General features: G+C 38.2%; 1 protein-coding gene across 3 annotated transcripts in view; it reads left to right on the top strand.

Annotated features, from left to right (window-relative positions):
- Positions 1–25,138, top strand: part of LOC145980628 (uncharacterized) — a 127,645-nt gene that overhangs the window by 92,383 nt on the left and 10,124 nt on the right. For all 3 annotated transcript variants that reach the window (XM_083113681.1, XM_083113669.1, XM_083113674.1), the window contains exons 8-11: positions 7,230–7,349; positions 12,463–12,621; positions 21,514–21,603; positions 23,192–23,283. In XM_083113681.1, coding sequence (XP_082969807.1) covers positions 7,230–7,349; positions 12,463–12,621; positions 21,514–21,603; positions 23,192–23,283 — 461 coding nt within the window. The remainder of the gene's footprint in view (positions 1–7,229; positions 7,350–12,462; positions 12,622–21,513; positions 21,604–23,191; positions 23,284–25,138) is intronic.

Raw genomic sequence — 25,138 nt, forward strand, 5'->3', positions numbered from 1 at the left:
CTTCACAAACGCTAATCCACTGCAGCTGGCGCCAGTGTTTTGTCTAGCATCTGCAAAGCTGTCACTTGCCGATAACAGCAGTGGGAAGGCAAAGTCATTATTTTGAATCTCGCAAAGTTGTTTGGATTTGAAGATAACGAAATTCGATCTCCAGAAAGGAAAACAAGAGTTAGAACAACTTAATGTTCTGTGCCTTCTGATAAACAAAACTGTAAATATTATTTTGCATCTGACACAAGAAAAAACTTCCTGAACACTCAGAGCAGTGTTGGAAGGAAATGCACACAATATAATTGCCACTTTTCTTCAGAACCAGTCATGGGGTGGGGCTCAATGTGCAAGCTGAGACCGATTAAGAAAGAAAGCAAAAAAAAATTCAAGGGGGAAACCTTTTAGGGGAGCCTGTGTTTGACATCGAGAATACTGCTAAATCCAACATTAAATCATCGATTAACGTGAGAGTAAATAACGATCTCCCATTTTGATATCTGAAAATGCGCAGGTTTCATAAAGCTTGTTTTGAGTTCATTTTATCCTTTTGGGCTAATCAGGACTAAATATACAATTTCACTTTAGTGAAATTCAATTCCAAACCCAAATGATTATCGAGTGTGATGCTGTTCAATGTGTCCTAGAATATGCATTGGGTGCAAACATATCGCAAGTTGCACGTTTCCTTTTTCATGCTGGATTACAATGCAATTCGAGGGAGAGTTTGGACTGCTCCTTGGAATGAGGGAGGGGGTTGAATTAGAAGTTGGTTGAAGCAATGAAAACGTGACTTTTTTACGATGTATTTTACACAGCCGAACCAGAACAAAATTTACAGCCCCACCTTTTTTTTTTTTTGTCTGGTGTTTCGTCTCCCGAGATATCTTATCGTACCAGTTAATCTTGTAACAGACAATGCTCTAGTAGACCCGTATTAAATCCTTCATTCATTCTGCCCAATTATCTTCCGACTTTTGCTGGAGCCAGTGTGACAGGTGTGAAGATTATTCGAGTTTTGCTTGCAATAAGCGAGAGAATGTTTTCCTTTCCGTAGGTCTCAATTCAAACGGGTTTCCCATGAGCTAGAATTGTAAGAATTTCATGTAAGAGCAACGACTGCACAATTAAAAGAAAATAACATTATTTTAAATTCTTTTTTGTGAAAACGTTTTCATGTTCTATATTACTTCTCACAATGTGTGGCCTGTGCATAACAGGTTGTATAACTACCAGGATAAATGGTTACAGTCTCCTAGGAATCTTTGTGTCCAAGTGAGCTCCATTTAAGCTGAAAATTGGTACAAATGCCAATAACGACACCTTCGAATTAACGACCCTTTTCCGAGGAACTGTGAAAGGTCGTTGTATTGAGAGTTGACTGTACTAATGTGCAAATACGTAACATAAATCTGCTGCTTATTTATGCAAGTATGTTACGCCAGATTGCCGAGACATACACTGCGACATTCATCCGTACACCCTTCCCTCGGAGCCCAGTTCTTGCAAGCACAAGCTCAGGTAGCCCTGTTCTACCTGCTTTCTAAAAAGGGGTTCCCCAGGGACCGACCTTTCAGTGGTGGTACCTCACGGATTATCGTTGTTCACAATAGCTGGGTCTTGTCCAAGGGAAGAGCAGGGCAATTATCCCCGCTGGTTCCTTCCAGTCCCAACCTGCTCTTTCATCCGCCGTCGCCTTTACACACGCGCGTACGCAGAAAAGTTAAGGCCTCCTAAACTTTTGGACCATATGAACCAGGGGTGCATACGAAAATTAAGGTTCGTACCATCCGCAGGTCCCCAATTACTATCGGATTTATACGTTGTGTGCAAAATTTAATGACCTCGACATGTTTTTACATTAATGTATGCAGCCTTAAGTCCAGAGAGAGCTTTCTGATCCCCTAACCCCCTTCCCCATTTGGTGCACCTATGCCAGTCACGCTTGGTCTTTCCCACTGTTGTACCCATTACTGATTTTTATTATGTGTTTATTTCATTTCGCAGTAATGCCTCGTGGGAGTTATTCTTTTTTGTTTCTAAATTTTTGGTGACATCTGTTTGGAAAAAAGTTTGACGTAGTTTGTTTTAAGTCTAATCTCATCTGGACATACAGTTTAGAGTAGAATCCGAACAACAAATATTAGCTCCCATCGCAAATCGAACCAGGGCCCCTTTGATTATATTTCCATTCCACGTTTATTTAATATCAGTTGCTTCTTTCAGTCTACTTCCGATACTTGTATGTTTAATTTTGTATTAGTTCTTTTCCTTTCTTTTTCATGTGCATTATTCGAACTTAATTTTCTTTGCTGTCATTCCTTTCCGCAGGGTTGCTACACATCTGGAAAACTTGGAAAACAGGTAAATTGTCTTGTCAGGAAAATATCAGGGAATTTTGCAGATCGTCTGGAATTTACGTGCATATTGGAGTCTGCAAGAGAAAAAGTTGCCAAATGAACAAGCAATTCACTTCCACTTCTGGATTCGGTTCTTGTGATTCCACTCCCCAAAAAGAATCAGTTCAAAAACTTGTTGCTTTTATTCTTATGATCCTCGGTCTTGTGCAAAATTATGGTTCCTTTGAATTTTGGTAATGAATTTTCGCAAATTTTTCTTTTCATGATTTTCCCTTTGCACTCATTATAGATTTTGATTTCGTGCTCCACCATTTCTTGGTAATTTATTCCTCTTGTGAATAATTCATTGGACTGTTTTCAAATTGCCCTTAAGCCTGAGTCATGGAAATTTGCTTAGCAAATGTTCACCGTAAATATTATGGTATGGTGGTGTAATATCAATGCCTGCAACTTAGCTTTATCTAATGGTAAGGGTTTCAAAAGTGCAAGAGTCACATTTATTAACCATGGGGGAATGGGAGGGAGGAGTACCCATAACCTTCTGGATGCCCATGATTACAGATAATCGTGAATATGCTGAAAATGAGAAGTAAGGTGCACCATTCGACCGAATGCTTCCATCACCACATGCGAGCAAGGTGATGAGCAACACTGCCACAATGCCCGACCCTGTGGCCGAGTGGTTAGCACATCGTGCTGCGATGCCAAGGGTCCCGGGTTTGAATCCCGGTCGGGCTTGGTTATTTGTGAATGTCCATTCATCAATTTCATCATTTCATCACTCATCCCCATCTTCGCAAATTACCCAAGAGGCACAAAACACGAAGTAAAATAAACTCAATCAATCAATCAAACACTGCCACAATGAGTCGCTGTAAATTATTTCATCGTCTGCGTGGGTTGAAACCAGTTCTTAGTGCTCCTATAATTTACAATTTACTGATACACAGGAACACAAATTTATGAGGAGGGAGGTAAAACAAAATGTTAGATCGGTGGTATATACCAGTGTAGAACATCAATCAATCGAACATAAGTACTGTATTGAATACTCTCACAACTGTTCTTTGTGGTGTACGGATAAATGATAAGCGAATAATTTTACACCACCCTTGCTACCTACGAAAACTCCAAACTCAAACTGACTCAGACGATAATGATGGGCCGTTGTGAATAATGAGACTAATTTAACACTCATTGTTTTCCCAAGACACAACAACTCATGTGTGTTAACATGGTGGCAATGAAAGAACTGAAGGAAAATGAAAGGTTGTGTGTGTGTTGACGTGATTGTTTCCCAATCTTTCATCTATAAACGATACTTCTGGCTGTATGCAGCATTTATTATGGTACTTGGACAGTCAGATTCAAAATATTTTGCCCTATCTTATGATTGACCTTAAAGTGGCGAGTTTTATGAAAACTTCTTGCATGCAAGAAAAATACAGAACACTGTGTTTATCTTGCATGCCACAGTTTCCTAACTGTACAACGTTCCTAACTGCCATTGGCTGATTGCCACAGACAGACTCCATGTGTTCTCGTCCGATATCGCTTCTAAAACCATACACCATATAGTTCTTTGGCATCTGTGCTATTGTGGAAGACATAAGTAAGTTTGTGGTTGTATGCTTAAATTTTGTTTGAGTCATTTCACTGTTCGTTGGATGAAACTGCTATAATGAGACACATGGAAGCTCCCGACTTACGCCTTTCTGGGATGCCATAGGCAATGCAGTGGAGAAATGGGAGGAGGAGTTTACAGTCTTGCTGATTGAAGATTGCACTGTTTTCATCTGATTGCTTACCTATCCACTTGTACTTGTCTATGGTTTTGTAGGCGTTACTTTTTAGATTTTCGTTCATTTTGCAGGAAAAATCACCTTTGTACATGATGATGTACTGGATCATTTTATCCTATTTTATGCATCTAAATTTGTTTTTATGCAGCCATTATTTGTAATTAGTGAGTATTGACCTGATTTTTTTGTGCATCTGGCTTGATTTAGAGGTTTTGTTGCCAGCCACATTTTATAACCTGCTGTGAAACTACAAGTTCCATTGTGGATGGTGGCAGGAAAATAATAGAACCTTTACAAAACTTCAAATGTTGCAATCGAGGACAATTAGACTCCACAAAAGTGTGTGCTAGCAGAGTATAGGACAGTATCTATATTTTCAATTCACATATGAACTGTGGCCCTGACAAGACAATAAATATTGCAATTTGAGAAAAAAATTGTGAGATGCGAGATTGATTGATCTATCACTGCTAGACTCCCTACTCCTCAGTGCAAGTCACAGTCAGCACATCACACTCACAAGAGAGGTTGTCTAAGTGTCCCCCTCCGATTTCCATGAAACTTGGCAGGTGTATAGAGGGGCCCAAAGGCAGAAATACATGTTTTTTTTTTTTTTTGTTTCGGCTAAAAACCTGTTCTAGGGGGCAACCCCCGCTCCTCAAATGTCAAGATGAGGACAAATTGAAGTGGGGATCTGACCCCTGTGTTCCCCTCCGATTTCCATGAAACTTGGCAGGTGAATAGAGGGGTCCAAAGGAAGAAATACACATTTTTTGTTTCAGCAAAAAAAATGTTTTAGGGGGCAAAACCCCATCAAAATGTCAAAATGAGGACAAATTGAAGTGAAGATCTGAGCCCTGTGTCCCCCTCCAATTTCCATGAAACTTGGCAGGTGTATAAAGGGGCCCAAAGGAAGAAATACAGGTTTTTTTTGTTTCGGCTAAAAAACTGTTTTAGGGGGCAAAACCCCTCAAATGTCAAGATGAGAACAAATTGAAGTGAGTATCTGACCACTGTGTCCCCCTCCAATTTCCATGAAACTTGGCAGGTGTATAAAGGGACCCAAAGGAAGAAATAACGTGTTTTATTGTTTCGGCTAAAAAACTGTTTAGGGGCAAAACCCTCTCAAATGTCAAAATGAGGATAAATTGATGTGGGGATCTGACCCCTGTGTCCCCCTCTGAATTCCATGAAATTTGGCAGGTGTATAGAGGGGCCTTATGCCCCCTGTTTCTTCCTATGCCATATTTATGTGGTTTCGGGGTCAGATCCCCACTTCAATTTCTCCTCATCTTGACATTTGAGGGGTGTAGGGGGGTTGCTTCCTAAAACCGTTTTTTAGCTGAAACACAAAAACATGTACTTCTTCCTTTGGCCATTCCATACACCTGTCAAATTTCATGGAGATTGGAGTGGGACACAGGGGTCAGATCCCCGCGTCAATCTGTCTTCATCTTGACATTTGAGTTTGTTTGTTTTTTCCTTTCCTTTCCTTTCCTTTCCTTTCCTTTCCTTATAGCTGAAACACAAAAACACGTATTTCTTCTCTTGGTCCCCTCCATACACCTGCCAAGTTTCATGGAAATTGGAGTGGGACACTTAGATAACGTCCCTTGTCAGCCTCTTTTGTAATTTTAGCTTCCACCATGAACAAATATTTTCATAAATTCCCACCACCATGCATGGGATAAAAATTAAATAAGTCAATCTAATTTGAGACTATAGAAGAAGCATTGGTGAAAAGGTGAGCGCAAAGGTGAGGCTTTCTTATGCCGAATCGGAACACTGGATGAGACATGGTCCAGATCTTACGAGCCAACACTGAAATGCCAATCCAACGAATTGCATCATTATGGGTCGCCGCAAAAGTCGAAAGTGCGTCAGAGCCCCAGTGTGGTGAAAGTTATGGTGATTTTCGTGTACGACTGTGATGGTGTTATCCTAACGCATTACGTTCCTCCACGGCAGACTGTCAATGCCCAGTATTACTGTTCATTTTTGGAGCATCAACTGCGACCAGCTTTGCGAAAGAAGCGGCGACACTTTCTGCGCAACCCACCCATCATTTTGCACGACAATGCACGGGCGCATACAGCGCAAGCTGTGGCTGCTCTGTTCGGTCGATGGGACTGGGAAGTACTGTACCATCCACCCTACTCCCCGGACTTAAGTCCTTGTGACTTTGATTTGATTCCGAAGATGAAGGAACCACTTCGTGGCATTCGCTTCAGAACTGTTCCAGAGATTCAACAGGCACCATTCGCACCATCAACAGAACAGGCTCTGCTAACGGTATACTACGCCTTCCACATCGCTGGCAACGGGTTCTACACAACGCTGGTGACTACTTTGAAGGACAGTAACAGGTACAAACATGTAACTCTTGTGTATCGGTTGTAAATAAATAGTTGCCACTATTTAAGTTCCAACCCTTTTGTGTGTGTGTGTGTGTGTGTGCGCGCGTGTGCGTGTGTGTGTGCGTGTGCATGCGTGCGTGCGTGCGTGTGTGTGTGTTAGTTATTATTATTCATGTATTTTATGCTTTTAATTGGAGTGGAAAATTGTCTACTAATATTAATCTATATTTTGATTATCTTTTTAATTGCTACAACTTTTAAGCATCTGTATCTGCTCAGCCCTAGTTTAATGTATAAAAACTTGATCCCATGTTCATAGTAACTTCCGGAAATGGCTGACCATGTTTAAACCTTTTTATCATGTCTTGTATTTATCTCCCATCACTTAGGAAGGATCAAAGTTGATCTGAGCCCCCGTGCTGGAGTAGTTAGCACATCGCTCTACTACACCAGGGGTCCTGGGTTCGAATCCCAGCCTGGGCATGGATCAATCAATTGTTCATCAATTTCATCATGCCATTAATCATCCCCATCTTCGCAAATTAGCCAAAAGTGACACAAAAAGCAAAGTAAAATAAAGTAAATCAATCAACCAATCAGTTGATCTGAAAATTGCAAATACCTACAAAACAAAGGTATGTGTTGTGATTTTGTCTCGGTTGTTTTTAATATTTTGAGGACACGTAGCATGAAATATCACCTTTTTTATTCTTTCTTTCTAGGTCGAACTATTCCTTCAAAGTATTTATTTAAATATTATTCTAGACACCTAACCAGTGAGAAACAGGACAGTGAACCCATTGAAGACATGGAATTACTTCCAGTGGGTTACCAGCCTGCAGGTAGGGAAACATAAACTAGACTGTGGGAAATTCTGAGAAATGTCTGTAAAACATTTTTGAAGCTTTTTTTTTTTTTTAATTTGGAAAAGCCAGCAAACAACTTTTACTAAATGAATTTTATGTGCTGCTTCTGAATATATTTAGTGGGTCACACTCAGATTTTCACATTAAATGCTCCAAATCACTAAAAACAAAATAGCGACTATGCAAAATGGAATATAACCTTTGAAGTGAGAAGAATAATGTAACACTCTTGGTGGTGAACCCTAAGTGGTTTGATGTGAAGTTAGATTTCCAGTTCACATTTCTACAAAATGCTAAAGAAACAAAATGGCAGACATACAAAATGTGAAATAGCTACAAGACATAATACCCCCAATACCGTCCCAGAGAATTTGTGAGATTGTGGAGCTATTTATTCCACTAATAATGCCGTTGTTTTTAGAGAATGGGTTATTGAATGATCCACCACCTCCCCTAAGGAATTGACAGAATTGTGCTAATTTTAACCCTTAATGTTTAAAAAATATAATCCAAGTTTGTTGCATGGGGGGGGGGGTCTTATGTTTTTCATATTAATTATATTGAATGTGACAATCAGAAACTCATCAAATCTCATTAGGTGTGCTGATCGTAACCTTTGATCTACCTTGCAGAGAACACGATCCTAGTTGTTGGCTACCTGGCAAGTTGTACATTATGTAGACAGGAGTGGGGATATCTCATGCCACTTAATTCAATTATGATAAAGAAAAATGACCCTCCTCTCCAAAGCATAAATTGAATTGCATTCCCTGTGCTCATTTTAACCTTTACTAAAGGAACATAATCCAAGTGGTTTGCCACCTAGAAAGTTGATTTTACTAATAATCCAAATTTCTTCTTTTGGATCTCTTTTCTCTTTTATATACAGTATATACAGTGTGTCCGAGAAAAAATATACCAATAAAGAATTTAAATAACTCAACAACCGTTAATGACAGAAATGTCAAATAATATTTATTTGGAACAGAAAATCATAGATTTTTTTTAACCAAAGAACAAGAAAAAAAATTCACCTTAGTAGATCTCAATGTGTGCTCTTTTGGTGGCGTGACAAACATCAAGGCGGTACTCAACCTCCATCCAAGTGTTCTTCAACATTTGATGAGTGACGGAGCCACATGCATCGATAATTCTTTCACGGAGATCATTGAGGTCTTGCACAGGTGTTTGGTAAACCATAGTCTTCACATAACCCCAAAGGAAAAAGTCCAAAGGAGTCAAGTGTGATGACCGTGGTGGCCATTTAATGGGTCCACCCCTCCCAATCCAATTACCAGCGAAATTGTTATTAAGGAAGTTAGTAACACAACGGGCATAATGTGGGGGGGCCCCATCCTGCTGAAACATGTACCCATGAGGTATACTAGGTACAGCATACTGTTGCAACATTTGCAGGTAACTTGCACCTGTAACTGTAGCTTCCTCAAAGAAAAAGGGCCCAATTACGGAATCTCGTGTCAAACCACACCACACATTCAACTTGGGGCTGTCGCGTTCATGTTCAACAACTGCATGGGGATTCTGCTCACCCCATATTCTACAGTTATGCCTATGCACTTTTCCAGAAATGTGGAAGGTAGCTTCATCTGAAAATGTTACACGTGTCAGGAATTCATTGTCATCATCAATGCGTGATAGCACTTCACTAGCTTAATCAAACCTAGTGGGTTTATCACTGCCCTTTAGTTTCTGAACGAGCTGTAACTTGTAGGCTCTAAGCCTTAACCTTTTATGTACGATATCATGCACAGTAGAACGTGGAATTTGAAGTTGAGAACTAGCACGTCTCACAGATTTACGCGGGCTTCTCTGGAAAGCTTCCTGAACTGCAACCACTTTATCCTTGCTCACACGCTTCCAACCACTACCTTTCTTCCTCAACAAAGACCCTGTTTCTAGCAATTGTTTATGCCATTTAACAATGTAATGGCGTTCTGGTGCTTCCTGTCAATATTGTTGCCGGAATCTTCTTTGTACCGTTGCAGGAGACTTCAATTCTGCAAACCAAAAGCAGCACTCAACTTTCTGACGAACAGTAAACGGCACCATTGTACAGACTACTCACGAAGAAAGCCACGCATGCGCTTAATTATGTTACGATGGTGGTAAAAAAAATTCCTTTCTTCCCTCTTCCAAATAAACGTTATTTGACATTTCTATCGTTAACGATTGTTGAGTTATTTAAATTCTTTATTGGTATATTTTTTCTCGGACACACTGTATATAATAAAGAAAAATATGCTTACGACAGTGGGATTTTTCCTGTTCAAAAAGTTTCATAGATAAAACTTCCACAATCTCAAAGGATGTTATGTTTTTACTTTTTGTCATGAAATGATAACAATGTTCCTTGAGGAATGTCATATTACAAATTCAAACTTCTTTTCTCCTCAAGCTCAAATGGTGATGATGATGGATGTATGATGAATGTGCATTGCTCATGATCCAAAAGGGGAGGGAGTTGTCAGTTTAATGCTTGTCTTGTGAAAATTATGCAGAAGCACAGAAAGGGAATAATGTAATTGGTAAAATGAGCCTGGTGATGGGCCAACCTGCTGTAGATGAAAAACCACACCCCAAATTTCCATTTTCAAAAACTGAGAGAGAAGAGAAAAACTATGTGAAAGAAGGAAAATCAATCCCGGATATTTGAGAATTTTAACGTTTAATGGACCTCTGGAATGTAACTTTTCAGGAGTGTGCTTTTCAAACTTGCCACAATGCACAAATAAATAATATAGCAAGTGATCTAATTGTTGTTGAGAGATTTCATTTTATAAAAAAGGCATGTGCGACTTACTCACATTGTTACAATACAATATAAGTACTTTAAAAAAATTATATTATAAAAATGATTACTTACAGTTCGTGAGTATATGTTTTATAGAAAACACAACATTTCGAGATGCAACTGGTGTCTTCCTCAGGTGCACTTCTTGGCAATTGGAATTACTTCATGCTTACATCAATTTACACTAAAGAACAAGGAATATGGTGATAGTTAAAGATCATGGTTAAAAAAGGTATTTGTTAAAACTGCCCTTTGTGTGTATAAAAACTCACGTTCTCACATTGCCAAGCATGAACCTGAAACCTAAAAATGAGAGATTAAATAGTTTTTTTTTGGGGGGGGGGTGACCAGACTCTTAGTGCAGGTGAAATTTAATCATTTTACATCCCAATAATGAAAGTTAGAATGGAATAAGAAATTTGAAATTTTACACAAAAATTTGTATTTGGCACCTTCTATGGTCACCACAATAAACCAAACTGAATGAACAAATGTAGTATTTAGCAGTGGTATATTCCTACAACTGTGCAAGGTCATGTTGAGAATACGTGGATACTTCTTGGAGAAAAAAGAGATTGAAAAAGTATGAGGAAAACAATGTAGCCATCTTGCGAAGCACATTTCCAGAAAACCATTCTTGCATGAACCCTATGGAAACTGGATGCACTAAATTTACAGGAAAGCATGACAAAAGACTGCTCTTTGAGTGCCCCTCAATTTTGAAGAAAGGAAAAGAACTAAAGTTATGTAAGTAATTTTAAGAAAAACATAATGGACATATCCACTCTAACCTAAAATATGATTTTAACTGTATCACTGCATGCCATTCATTTTATATTAATGTTGTGCAAGATAGTTTGTGTTAATTCGACGTAGTTTGCAGAAAATTGACCTTAGAAGTTGTACCAGATTGATGATATAAGTCACAAAAACCGAAATGGCCTCTGATTGGATATTGACGTTATGACGTTCTCGTTCGGCAGTGAAAGCGGTTATCTGGTACGCACTCTGCAAGAAGACGCTGTTCCTTATTCTTCTAACACTGAACAGAACACTAAAGATTCTCTCTGATTTTCATAATTAAAGTTTCTGTTATGACAGACGAAAGATATACGAAAACCAATTCCAGTAATCTAGCATGTGTACATGGATTCACTGTAGCTTCATAACTGCCTTGGAAGAAGTGAGAACAAACTTGCTTCTGGAAGGTCGATATTTATCACTGGCACATAGGTGTTCAGAGCTGAAACCGAAGCATATTATTGAACCATGCCTTTCTGCCTATTCTTTCATCCCAACATGCTGATGGAGCACCCTCACCTTTTGCCTCAACTATCTGATTTTGTAAATGAGCCATGGTGGTCTAATTGGTAGTGTATCTGACTGCCGTGCTGCCATGCAGGAGACCCAGGTTCAATTCCCAGGGTGGGTGATCTAAGGTCGGCTGGCTCACCCAGCCTCAAATCAATGGGAACCAGGGGTAAAGGTGGCTGGAGTGTGGTGCTGATCACATCACCTCCAAAATTTGCCAAGATTGAGAATGTGTGGGGACCTACCCCCACATCTCCTAAATGTGCCTTCATGTCATGGTGCTATATGCCTTCACCTTATCTGATTCTGTAGTGGAATGTTAGTGGGTGAACTTGTCTACTTGTTTGTTTTCAGTGTGTGGAAAATAAGGGCCATATGTCCATTGCCAAGGATGGTACAAATCAAAATTACCATCCCATAAATCTTATCTGCTGTAACATAAATGCATGAATGAATATTACAGTATTTATAGCCATTTTAAGGAGACACTTGTCTCAATTTCAGCGTGATTTTTTGTCCAAGAGCTATTACAAGACAAATCTTGGAGAAAAACTCCATTATGTAAGTACAATGTTAGATAAGATAGGCAAGTAGATATAATATCCATGGACTTGGAAAAGTGTTTAACACAGTAAATTATGATGAACTACTGAGAAACTAGGGGTCACACATCCAATAGAATTTTTAGTGCATTTTCAAGTACCTCAAGGACCCAATATAGGCACTCTCATATATTTGTTATTAGTTATGATTCACCTGGACACTTGATTAATTCTAATACACTATTGTGTGCAGACAACCTGAAATTATGGAAAATAATTATCTTTTACTAAATGTAGGAAAAATACTATTTTGTTGCTTATTGTAAACAAAAGATGCTTACGGAATTCCAATATAAAAGAAATAACATAGTTGTAAGAAAATTGAAAACTGCAAAGAAATAGGAATATTGTTATTTTGTTTCAGTTGACCCAAGTAAAATAAAACGCATTACACGGAAAAGAAGGTATCCAGAAGCTGAGGAGTACAAGAGACGAATGAGGCAGGAGCAGATGAAAAAAACCTTTGAGAATCTAGTTGCTGAGAGTCAGAAAAGCATGGAAGCTGTCATTCTAGAAAATACAGGTACTTATTGTTTCCTTATGTTTGTCTGCAGTTTTAGTAAAATTTTCTGTTATGTACACACAAAATATTTAAATATATATATATATTGGTAATTCGACCTATTCCTGGAAAGGGGTAATACTAGAGCACATTTGCAATAAATTTGACCCTATGCACCGGGGATCGGAAATCAATGGGTTTCAAGTTATTGCAGTTTGAAGATTTTCGTGAAATATTCTGACTTGCGACCAAAAAACTAATAATTGTGAAAAAACTACTACACCCTGGACACTTAATTGACATGTTGCTAACAGCTGATGAATGAGTGACTACTGGGGAAAAAATTCATGCCCATAATTCCCATACCCACAGAAAGAAACTGTCATTGGTGCAAACGTCATGAAGAAATTTGGAAATTATCATTTAAATCGAAGAGGATTACTCAAAAAATTGGTAACACACTTAGCGTAAAAATTACGGAAAAAACTTCCTTGTTTCATAAGCTCTCCAAACATATACAAACGTTGTCAACTGGCACACGGGTTGGGGGAAAAATCTGAATAAAAAGCGGAGAAGGCACGTTGTAGACCTCTTTGTAAAATGAAAAGAAGTTGTCGGTTGTGAGAAATAAAGGAACGAAAATGAGTGAAATAATAATGTCATTTACCATTCTCATGATTCCAGGTTGTCAGAATTAACTGTTACAAAAACTACAAATCCTGTTCAAATTGCTCTCTCTCAACTCTTCTTGGGAATCCACTGGTGTACTGTAGACTAACTCTTACATGTGACCCCAAATGCAAAAGTCGCATGGCGTAAAAAATCCAGACTCCCCGCCGGCCAGGGTTTTGGGCAGCCTCGACAAATCCATTGCATGGGATAATTGTCAACCAGCCACTGGCGCACACCCCGAAAATAGTGGGCTGGGCAGCCATCATGTTGGTAAATCATACCCCATCTTGTGGCGAGCGGCACATCCTCCAGCAGCGTCATCAATTCTTCTCTTAAGAAGTTTTCGTAGGTAATGCCATTTAGGTTTTGTGGCAGAAAGAATGGCCTGATCACATGATTGTGGATGATTCCCATCCACACATTTAGTGAGAATTTTCTCTGGTGAGCCTTTTCTTTAGATTTTCTTTGGTTATGACCCTTAGTGGCCCAAAACTGCACATTATGAAAATTTGTAATACCATCGCGGTCGAATTTGGATTCGTCCGTCCACAGAATTCTTGTCAGGTGATGGGGGTCTTCAGTGTCGGTATGTAGTAAAAATCGAGAAAAATCCATCCTTCTGACAGGATATCCCTCTTCAATAGCATGCGACTTTTACATTTGGGGTCACATTTAAGAGTTAGTCTACATTACACCTGTGGATTCCCAAGAGAGAATTGAGACATAAGAGACAGAGTGTCAATGCGAGCGACTGTGTCTGAAGTACTCCGGGCTGCGTGCTTGCATATGTAACTGGGGGAAGCAATTTGAACAGGATTTGTAGTTTTTGTAACAGTTAATTCTGACAACCTGGAATCATGAGAATGGTAAATAACATTATCATTTCACTCATTTCCTTTATTTCTCGCAACCGACAACTTCTTTTCACTTTACAAAGAGGTCTACAATGCGCCTTCTCCGCTTTTTATTCAGATTTTTCCCCCAACTCGTGTGCCAGTTGACAACATTTGTATATTTTTGGAGAGCTTATGAAACGAGGAAGTTTTTTCCGTAATTTTTACGCTAAGTGTGTTACCAATTTTTTGAGTAATCCTCTTCGATTTAAACGATAATTTCCAAATTCCTTCATGACGTTTGCACCAATGACTGTTTCTTTCTGTGGGTATGGGAATTATGGGCATGAATTTTTTCCCCAGTAGTCACTCATTCGTCAGCTGTTAGCAACGTGTCAATTAAGTGTCCAGGGTGTAGTAGTTTTTTCACAATTATTAGTTTTTTGGTGGCAAGTCGGAATATTTCACGAAAATCTACAAACTGCAATAACTCGAAACCCATTGATTTCCAACCCCCGGTGCATAGGGTCAAATTTATTGCAAATGTGCTCTAGTATTACCCCTTTCCAGGAATAGGTCGAATTACCAATCACCCTGTATATATACATTATATATATTTTTTTTGTAAATGAGGATCATTATAAACCATGTATGTATGTTTATTTAATTTTAGATTAAAAATTATTTTAGTTTGTAAAGATATTTTTCCTAATTTTGATTTATATTAACACTGTAGATCAACTGCTTGTCTTATTTCTAATGAAATAAAACAACATTAATATCATGATTGTTTTTGTCTTAATTAGTGTGATTTCTCTTTTGTTTTGTATTTTTGTGAGTGTCTTCTGTTTAGAACCAATGTTAAATATTGCTAGGCTCTTCGTCAGTAGATTCCTGGACTGTTGGATCCTATTAAATCAAAACTAACCTTCTACACCTAATTACTTCCCATATATTGTCTAGTGACTAATCATTTTGTACGTGATCAGTGTAGCGCAAATTAGTGGTGCTGTGAACATTTTTATAGTTATCAAGCTCTTCTCTATCTGGCCGTAAGTGTATTTAATGCGGTATTTTTACATGGAGATGTACAGTCATGGAAAAAAATACTTCCCCCACAGAGCCTTAATAACAGTAAGTCTTATGGGTGAAGTATTTCTTTCCACGACTGTACTACCAGACCAGATTCTTTGCATAGGCAAGAGTATGCAAGAACACTTGACACCAAGTTGTCTTCTGGTGAGTGATTTTATGTGTGTTAGTGTATCATATCCTGTTACAACTACAATAAGCTTAACATTGTTACTGTTAAATACAGAGGAACTAGTCCTCACTTTGTTGTCAACTGTCTGTCTGTATCGTCTGCTATTGCCCGGTGTTAACTGTTGTAGTAGGGGAATCTAAGTGTGGTGTGCCTGTCTGCTATCAATGTTTAGCTCATGCGGGAAGTGCATGATGGAAGCGTTTCTTTGATTTTGGTGTCTTATGAGTGTGTGGCCTGTGTGCTTAACATGTACCTTTTGGTAATGTACTCTGATAAGCTTACTTTTCATTTTTCCACATACATTTTTCTCGCGATCGATTTTGCCACCCGTCTGGTGGCTTCATCAGGCATGTACTGTCTTGCTGCGGGTGGCGTGATTCCTTCTTTTTCTGCTTGTGTTCATGGTGGCACTAGTTCACGCAGTCATTTAACGCTCGCAGCAAAACAGTACATGCCTGACGAAGCCACCAGATGGGTGGTGAAATCGATTGCGAGAAAAATTTACGTGGAAAAATTAAAAGTAAGCTTATCAGAGTAAATTACCTATCTCCGCATAACCACCCAACAGATAACTTTAGGTACAATGTACCTTTTTGATTTTATGGCTATTGTATTTGATGTGCTTAGCAAGACTAGTGGTGCATTTCGCTTTTTTTTTTTTTTTTTTTTTTTTTTTTTTGCATCACTTAAATGTTGTTGGATTCTTTCATTGATAGATCTGATGGGCCTTGCACTCGCACTCCGCATCATATAGACCTGGGTTATCAAGTGGGGAGAGGAAGTACCGTTTGTGTTTGTTCAGTGTTTCAGCTATTTTGGCAGTAGGTTTGTGTACTACTTTGATGCCGTAGGGGAGAAGGGCTTTGGATATATGGTTGGATGTGGTGGGATGGTAGGGGAAGACAAACAATTTACACTTGCCGTTGGAAGTTGATTGTGGCTGGGTAGGGTGCCTGACCTGCATTTCTGCTTTACTGCACCAAGTGTAAAGCTGAGATTCTGTGTAACCATGTTTTAGGGCTATTTCAGTAACGGTGGCTATCACTTCCCATAGATCTTCTTCTCTGCAACAGTAGGAGAAGGCTCTTCGATAAAAGTTTAGCCACACATTAGCTTTTTTTGGGTGGATGGTTGGACAGAGCATGGTTGCCCATTCATTTCTGGAGTATCCCTTTTTTCAGCCAGGTGCATGACTATGTTGGCTAAAGGAGCTGATAGAGAATTGTCCATGGCAAGGCACTCGGACTGTTTGTAGAATTTATTCTCAAATTGAAAATCATTATGTTTTAAGCAAACTTCCAACAGCTTGGTTGTCTCATTTACCTTTGGTGCAGGGATTTTGTTTGTTGTCAGCCACCTTTTGACTGAACGTAGAGCTAGGTCTATGGGGATTGAGTCGCACATGTCCATTATGTGAAGAGTTTGAGCTCTTCCCTTGGCATGGGTACTTCTTTGTGAGTGTACCTTAACCCTTACGAGGCAGAGCCTCCAGATGACAAAAGTAACTGAAGGACGTTTGATGAATATTTCGGCAAACACATATCTTTGTAATAAATGTTCAATAAACAGGAAACCGAATAAAAAAAAAAACACGGAATCTTTCTGGCTTTAATCTCCGAGCATCCACCTCACATCTGCCATCATCGCCGGGTAGACTCTGATGTCATTGTCGTGTTGCCAGGCAGATTGTTAATAGACACAACAAAAGCCCACGTGTTTTTCAATGCTTTATAAGTTAAAGAGCTCCGTCTTTCAAGTTCTAAACAAGCATCATTTCTATGCAGTAAATTTGGCTCTGGAAGGAAGAAAGGGATTAGAGGTTTGTTTGTTCTTTGTTTTCCACTTAGCAACAGGCGGGGAAGTGGGAGGGGGAGGAAGCCTTCTGTATATCGTTATTCGAGAGTGCTTTTCGCAGCATCTGTGCCGCACAGGTGGCTATGGTCTTCAGGGAAGAGATGTGGGTGAAATGTAATACGCACTTTCAGGCAAGGAGTTTGGCTGCACAAATCATTCTCTTGTTATCGGGCTATGAACGTGAGTGCTTTTGAAACCTTGTCATGAGAAGAAAGAGTCTTTTGTGATGGCATCTCTTCGGCCAGGAGAAATACGTGACTTGTTGGAGGAGATGTTTGACACGGGGGATGAAACAGAAGTTGAAGATATACAGAGTGGTTCAGAAGATGATATACAGGATGTGCGAGAAAATGATCGAGAAGAACCAGAAGAGGAAGGGAGGGAAGATGAAGATGAACCATGGGTTATATCATAGTTCTATATTTATTACAGATAATTATATTTCTCTGTTCATCCTAAAGGAGTTATTGTTTTTTGCACACAGTTGTAATTAATCTATTCTAGTTGTATCCATTCTTGATAATTAATTTTATTACTTCCTTTTCTGTAGTTCTATTTTAAAACCTAGTATGTTTCTTAGATGATCTAAGTGTCATTGTATGCAGAAATTAAATTAAAAGTAACCTTATATGTGTCATTTGCACATGAACATGGGCAACATTATTGCCATAGAGCAGACACAGTTGAAATTGCACTTAATGCACATTTTGGTTTATCTGTATTGTAGCTGTTTTGTGTGTTTTGGCAGCAGAATATACCTCCAGCAATTTTTGTGTTACATTTGTAATGTAGGTTAAATTTCTTTTTGATCTGTATGTGTAACTGCTTGTACACTTTACAATCCATCTGGCTTACCTTTTGAAGTGTGATGCATTTACATGTGCAGTGTTAAACCCATATCTTCACTTTTCTATTTACTAGGGTGACCATACGTCCCGTTTCAGAGGTGTTCCTGGTCATCCTGTCGATTTAAAAGCACTATTTGTCCCATTTTATGAAAGTCTAGGAGTTAGTCTAAATCTGAGAAATGCTAAAGAAAATGTTGATGGAATTTGGTCTGCATTTTAAGCACTGCATAACAATCAAAATGCTCTATTATCATTGAGAACATTCAAGCAGACAGCAGTTTACTGTTTAATTGAGCTCAAATCTCACGTTGTGTGTCAGATGTGGGGGGGTTATGAAGGGTCGGTAAAGAATAAAGTTGTTCTGATGAATACTTCTGGCATTCCTCAACTTCAGCATAGAAATATCATCAAAGGTTGATCAGAAAGGAGCAGAGATTATAACAATATTGTTTCAAAATGGGAGATCATATTTCATTTATTATTTACTATGTATCATTTATGTGATTTGTACTTTAATAAATAATAATACCTTAATAATAACAATTATTTTATAATTAAGCCTAACCGATTTTTCAGGAAAAGCAAGGGGGGGGGGGTAAACTTATCTCGTTTTGATGTCAAAATTTAATGGTCACCCTACTATTTGCACTCCCATGGTAGAGTGATTAGTACAACATGCTAAGATGCCAGGGTTCCTAGGTTTGAATTCTGGTCTCGGAATGGGTGTTCTTTGTGAGTGTTCCTTCATCAATTTCATCATATCATCACTCATCCTCATCTTCATGATTAGCCAAGAGTGGCAGAGAAGCAACATAAAAGTATACCAAATCAAATCACTTTTTTTAAAAAAAGTTTCAACCATTAAGTTTGGATAATTTCTCATAGAAAAGAAAACTAGCAACCTTGTTTGCTGAACATTTTTTGTCTTTAAGTGAAAATACCTTTTGTGGTATTCAGAGAAAAAGCTCTCAGTCATCTTAAATGGACCACCCTGTATAGCAACTGCTAAAATATCTATTGACAGTAAGCATTTATTTATGATTTTGTGTATTGTTCAAATCAGACACAAAAGATGTGATTGTATTTGTAGCAACAGTTTTCTCAGTTACTAATTATGGGTTATTATTTCCAGTGGTCAAAAGTAGCATGCTACTTGTAGCATCGCTACTGTAGCTAACTGCAAAATTTGTAGCTGTAGCTGTAGCAAAGCTACAAAATTCCTGTAGTTGTACCGAAATTCGCTACAGCTACATTTCTTCTCAGCATTTTGAGGTAAATTTTGAATGTGGCAACAGCGTCAAAAACAATCAACAATCAAGCTTACTTTTGCAGGAGGCTCATAAAGAAAGTCCATTAGATGGAAATACGGATAATCTAGATTATAAATATCTTGATATCGCAGATTATAGATACCTGCTTAATTTATTTCATTAGTATCTGAACAATTCTAATATCCAGATAACTAACTGACATGTATGAATATATTCCTGCTAACAGCTATGTATTTTTTAGCTGTGTCGCTATTTTGGAGAGAAACATGCCTTGTTTGCACCACCTCTGGAGCAAATCCTGTGGATATCCATGGTGTAAGAGACAGTAAAATATCGATAATTACTGTGTAAATCACAACTTGCAGTGAAAAAACGAGCAACAAAGAAATCGTGCCAGCAATCAATGGCTCAGTACATTAACAGCATTTATCATTGTCAGTGTATAGGATATCACCAGCAAGAAATTATTGTTACAAGAATGATAGAGTTTCTGGAATTACAATTATTTTCGTCATAATATTTGTTCACAAATATCATATCATATTGCAAAACAAAGACGTACGAGTTATTGACTTTCCTGCAGAAACTACAATTTTCTTTTGTTAAAATACAGTTTTTCCTACTTTTGCATTCCTTTTCTGTAGCTTTTGCTAATCATGGCAATGGGGATGAATGGTTTATTTAGTTATTCACTTATCTATGGTCGTTTTCTGCCTCTTTAGGCTAATTGTGAGAATGAGGAAGAATGATGAATGATGAGCAGCATGGGGGAATGGAGGAGCATCCCATCCTCCCAACTAGGGGTCTTTCCTAGATTTTGTTTTGAGTCCACTTTATGCACAGATAAGCTGATCGAGACTGATATGAACCACTATGTGCCTCCTCTGGGTATCAAACCTGGGGACCTTTGAATATAAGGTGACAATTACAATTTCTACTGTGTCTTCAGGGAAGTGTTTCCAACAGGAAAATTTACGTAAAGCATTACTCCACCTGTTTCTCATTCATACAATTAGAAGCATCCTCCAACTATCCCCAAGGTTTTAGCAAATATCCTCCCTCCCCCAAATATCACATTTTTATCTTATTCCCATTTCGCACAACATGTTATATTTAATTTAGATACATGTGATAAATTCCAATTATTCATTCACAGAAATATTTTTGATATGACAATGAGATCAACACAGACACGTGTAAGACCTCATTTCATTAATATTCCATGTGAGTAGCAGGAATATTTAATTAGAAAAGTGATGATTATAGAGCATGGTTTATTTTCCAATATGTATTTTTCATTCAAAATATTGCCTTCATATAAGCCTATTAAAGATTACTTATTTATTCTCAAGAAAAATATGTTGATATATAAACATATATAATCCTAGCAATTTTTTATTTGTGTATAAATGTAATCATTAATTTGGGTTACACAATAATTGCAATACTCATATATAAAATTTGAATTGATATGCCACTTACATAGGTACATTATTCTCAAACACTTTAGTAAAAATAAGTAACTGAAGTAACATTGCTTTAAAAATTATTGAATGACTGGAATCATGATATTAAATAACAGAATCTATTTTCCAGTACGTACAGTGGGATCCATGAGTATTACCATGCATTTTGTCCATCACCATGTCCGTGCACTTTATTTCACCCAATAAGAGCTTCAAGAATTAAAAGAAAAGTCAAAACAAGCTGTTGTCAACTTCTGCACCAGCATACATAAAAAAACATCACTTAAAAACATACAGGATGTAAGTGAATAATTAATTAAATGGTCATGGACAATTTGGACGGTAATACTCATGGATCCTGCTGTACTAGGGTCTTCTTTTGAATATCCATATGGTGGTTTTAAGTTTTTTATGCAGAAGTAGTGCAAAAGTAGCAAACAGGAGTAGCGTAGTGAGCTACATTTAGTAGCTGTAGTGAAGCTACTTTTAAAATGTAGTGTTCTGATCACTGATTATTTTCATCTAGCTAGCTGAATACAGGCTCAGTTTTGCATATATCTTTTATGTTAGACAAAAATGCTACTTATTAATTGTAATTTCCAACATAATTAAGTTATGGGCATCTTTACATACATAACATATGTTTGTTTTTAGTTAAAGCAACCATGGTCTGTAAACTTGCTAATTCGTAATTGTTATTTGCAGCATCTCTAGAGGGCGTAGATCATGGAAATCTTCAAATACTAGTAGAAGCAGCTGAGAATGATTCTCTGGATAAGAGTGTGGAAAGTAAAGGTATGCATTCAATATCTTCTTCAATATGAACAATGTAGTAAAAAATATTAGGTTTGAAAATTAAGATTCTGGGATTGGGATTGTGATGTCACTTCACTAACCAAGGTAGCTACTAACCTAACATCTGACCAATAAGTGCAAGTACCTCCTTGTGATATAAAAATCCTGTGAAACCTTAAAAAAATATATAAAGACCTAAAAAAAGGAGGTTAAAAACGAAAATCCAAGGTCTACTTATAACTTTCAAACTAATGAATGTAATTCAGTGAAATTTGATGTGGACATACCTTGCTGTAAAAGAAGCTTGATGATCTTATAGCAAATGTTGAAAGTGGTTGCCATCAGCATTGAGGTGTACCTAGAGGCATACTAGACATGTTCCTCCATGTTGCGGAAGGTATTCGTAATCGGCCTTCAATTTGCACAGACCAAGGCTTCACATGAGTTGCAGTAGAGTGTAGCACCACCACATTTTCATCCTTCCATAACCATGCTTCTCTGTGTCAAATTTCACTGAATTGTGTTCATTAGTTTGAAAGTTATAAAGGAAAATCCAGGCTGAGAGCAAGTGAAACACCAGGTATCAATCCTTGTTTGCCACATATTCTGCAATAGACCTTTCTTCTTACCTTACATGAAGCATTCATTCTGATCACTGTGTTAGCGTCCATTTCCTGTTACTCATCCATTTTCAACATACTGGTATCTAAGTCAAGAAACTGATTGAGATGCTTTCAAGCATGCAATGGAACTTGATCTGAACCTAGCATGTACATTGTAACTTTTTGATGAACACTTTGTGTCTCGTATTCTTGATGATGTGCATGTTTCAATGCCATATCCTACTTAGGGCCTCCATGATGGTGCAGTGGTAATGTCGCCACCTTGTAATCAAGGGTTCCCAGGTTTGATACCCAGTTGAGGCACATTGCACATTGGTTTGGATCCAACTTTAAACTGTGTCCAGTCCCAATTAGCCTATCTGTGCATAAAGTGGACTTAAAACAACAATTCAGTTCAACCATATCCTACTTGGTCACAGTAAAAAAATATATAATAACCAAGGGCTCGACAACCCTTGAAGGGCCTTGGCCTATCTCCCAACTACGAGTCACCCTCCCACAATCCTACATAGTGATGTGGAGATCTTCAACCAGTAATGGAGTCACGTGTGGTCAGCACATCAAACCCTCAGCCATTCTTGGAGATTTCCAAGACCGGGTTATGCTACTCACTCAAAGCTCCCCAATTTCCTCATGATGGTGGGTTGCCACCGATCCATCCAAATAAATTTGCAACTCATGTAGTCAGGAGAAATTTATTGGTGGTGTATTAAATTATTGGAAATTAAATTCTTGAAAAACACGCTGAAATTCCTTCAGTTTATACCCTTTACTGAAAAACAACTTTGATTGTCTGCCAATTGATTTTAGTTATTTAGGCCATCTGCCAGTAAGGGATATGTAACTTAGTTAACCTAGAAATTATAATGTGTGTTCCAATAATGCTGTAACAGTAGTAAATTTCTCCTATCTCTGCATTTGCTAAAGAGTGGGTGAAGTTATTTATCTATTTATTTATTTTGCAGTTGTTCATGTGTATTCCAATGGACAGCAAATTAAAGATGAAGACCATCCTTCCCAAATCATAGTCATTCAAAGTGGAGATGATTCTTCTGAGGTAAGAATTGTCATCTTTGTTGGCATTGGAGAAGCAATTTTGCAATCTTACATCTGCAACATCTGGTAGGGAAAGTTTAGGGAGCTTTCAGGCTGAAGTGACGTGGGTTGCACACTAAAGTAAAATGACGCATGCCATGGCCTATACCAGTCTGTAAAAAAGCATTCACTGTGCATGTGGCATCAAGATACACCCTCTTGAGAAAATGGTCCAGTCTGAGGGACACACAAGTATCAAGCAAGGCGTGCAAGTTGTCGTGTTGCTTTGGTATGAAAGGTTGCATTTATTTCTGTAGGTTAATTTCCAAGGGACAAGCGTCACTTGTTGAATGTCCCTTCAAGATAGTGGATCAGAAGTGACAAAGAAGCAAAAGGTATCATCCCAACATATGGTCGTATAAATGAAATATAATAGTACACAGCCTCAGGGGAATTGACAGACTCCCAGAAAGAAGAAAAAGTACTATCGTGAAATGTATAATAACTGTGATTTCACCAGACAAGTTCAGTTAGCAGTCCAGTGGCTATTGTATTTTATTTTAGCCTGTTACTATGCACAATCAGTTGACCTCTGCCAAGTCAAACAAGTTTACTTTTACATCAGTGTAACTTTTTATTAAATTATTGTTAGTTCTATCTGACTGAGAAATTGTGTGGTGGATTTAGATCTTCCGATGAAGCAGCGTGTTGTTTGCAAATACCAAATAAAGCGGAGATCAAGTTCCCTGCCACTCAACCTCCAGTTGAGGAGCTAACAGCACATGGGAAAGCTCAAAATTGCGGTTAACCTCTAGGTACTTGCCAACCCAGACTTTAATCACACATTAAAAAAACAGCCCTAAGATAACGCAGAGATGCTCTGAGCTAGGCCTTGAATAGAAAATATCCAGCTTGCAATGTGAGGAGAAGGCCAAGGGGGTGTCAAAGGAATGCCAATAAATGTAGCTATTGAGAAAAAATAGTGCTAATAACATGGCATGAGATATGGATTACCAAGCGAGAATTTATATTTTTTTCAATGGAAGTAAAAGAATAAGCTACATGAATAGGCATAAATACCAAGAGTAGAATGGATGCAAAGTGCCAACAGAAAAATGAATGCTTGCATGAAACAACCAAGAAATAATAAGATCACATGAAGTGCGTGCAATTTTTCGTAACCCTGACAATGCACCTGTGTTTAAATCATTTCAGATCACTTTTCTACCTCTATAGCTTAATTGTGGCAACAACAATTATTGTGGCTGATGAACCATTCGGAAGTATTGTGATATGAAACCCAGAACTAGTAGGTTCACAGTGTGTTATTTTCTGAGGTCCAAAGAGGTTCTATTGTAAAAAATTCAAATTGTTGTGAGTGACTTTGATTAAATTGGGTGAGAATTTCTTGTATGGTCCCATGAATAAATTAAATGCATTTGCTTTGTGACTTCTTATCATATACTGGGAGGGGGTGGGATACATACACTGTAGTTTACATATGGAAGAGAGAAAAAAGTCTAAACATGTGGTAGACATTGCAGGCAAAATAGATAAAAATCTATCCTTATGCTCCAGATTTATGTGTGTGCATATGAATAGGGTGGGGGTGGTTAATTAATGAATCAGAAAATACTTTGTGACAACAGCACCTCTCTCCATATGATATAAAAGAGTAAAAAGTGCTCCCCTGTACTTTGCACCATGCCATGAAGGTGTATAGGGGTTGATCATGACCTAAGGTGGGGGTTTGTGATCAGCACCCCCCACCTTAACTCCCCCCCTCAGAGTTTCCTCCAGGTACCCACTTTATAGAATGCTGGGTGGGTGCCAGAGTCACTTGAACAGGTAAAAAAACCCCGGTTCTTCCCTGCTGG

Source organism: Lepisma saccharinum, chromosome 2 (genome assembly GCF_977018435.1).
Source record: "Lepisma saccharinum chromosome 2, izLepSacc3.1, whole genome shotgun sequence".
NCBI lineage: Eukaryota > Metazoa > Arthropoda > Insecta > Zygentoma > Lepismatidae > Lepisma > Lepisma saccharinum.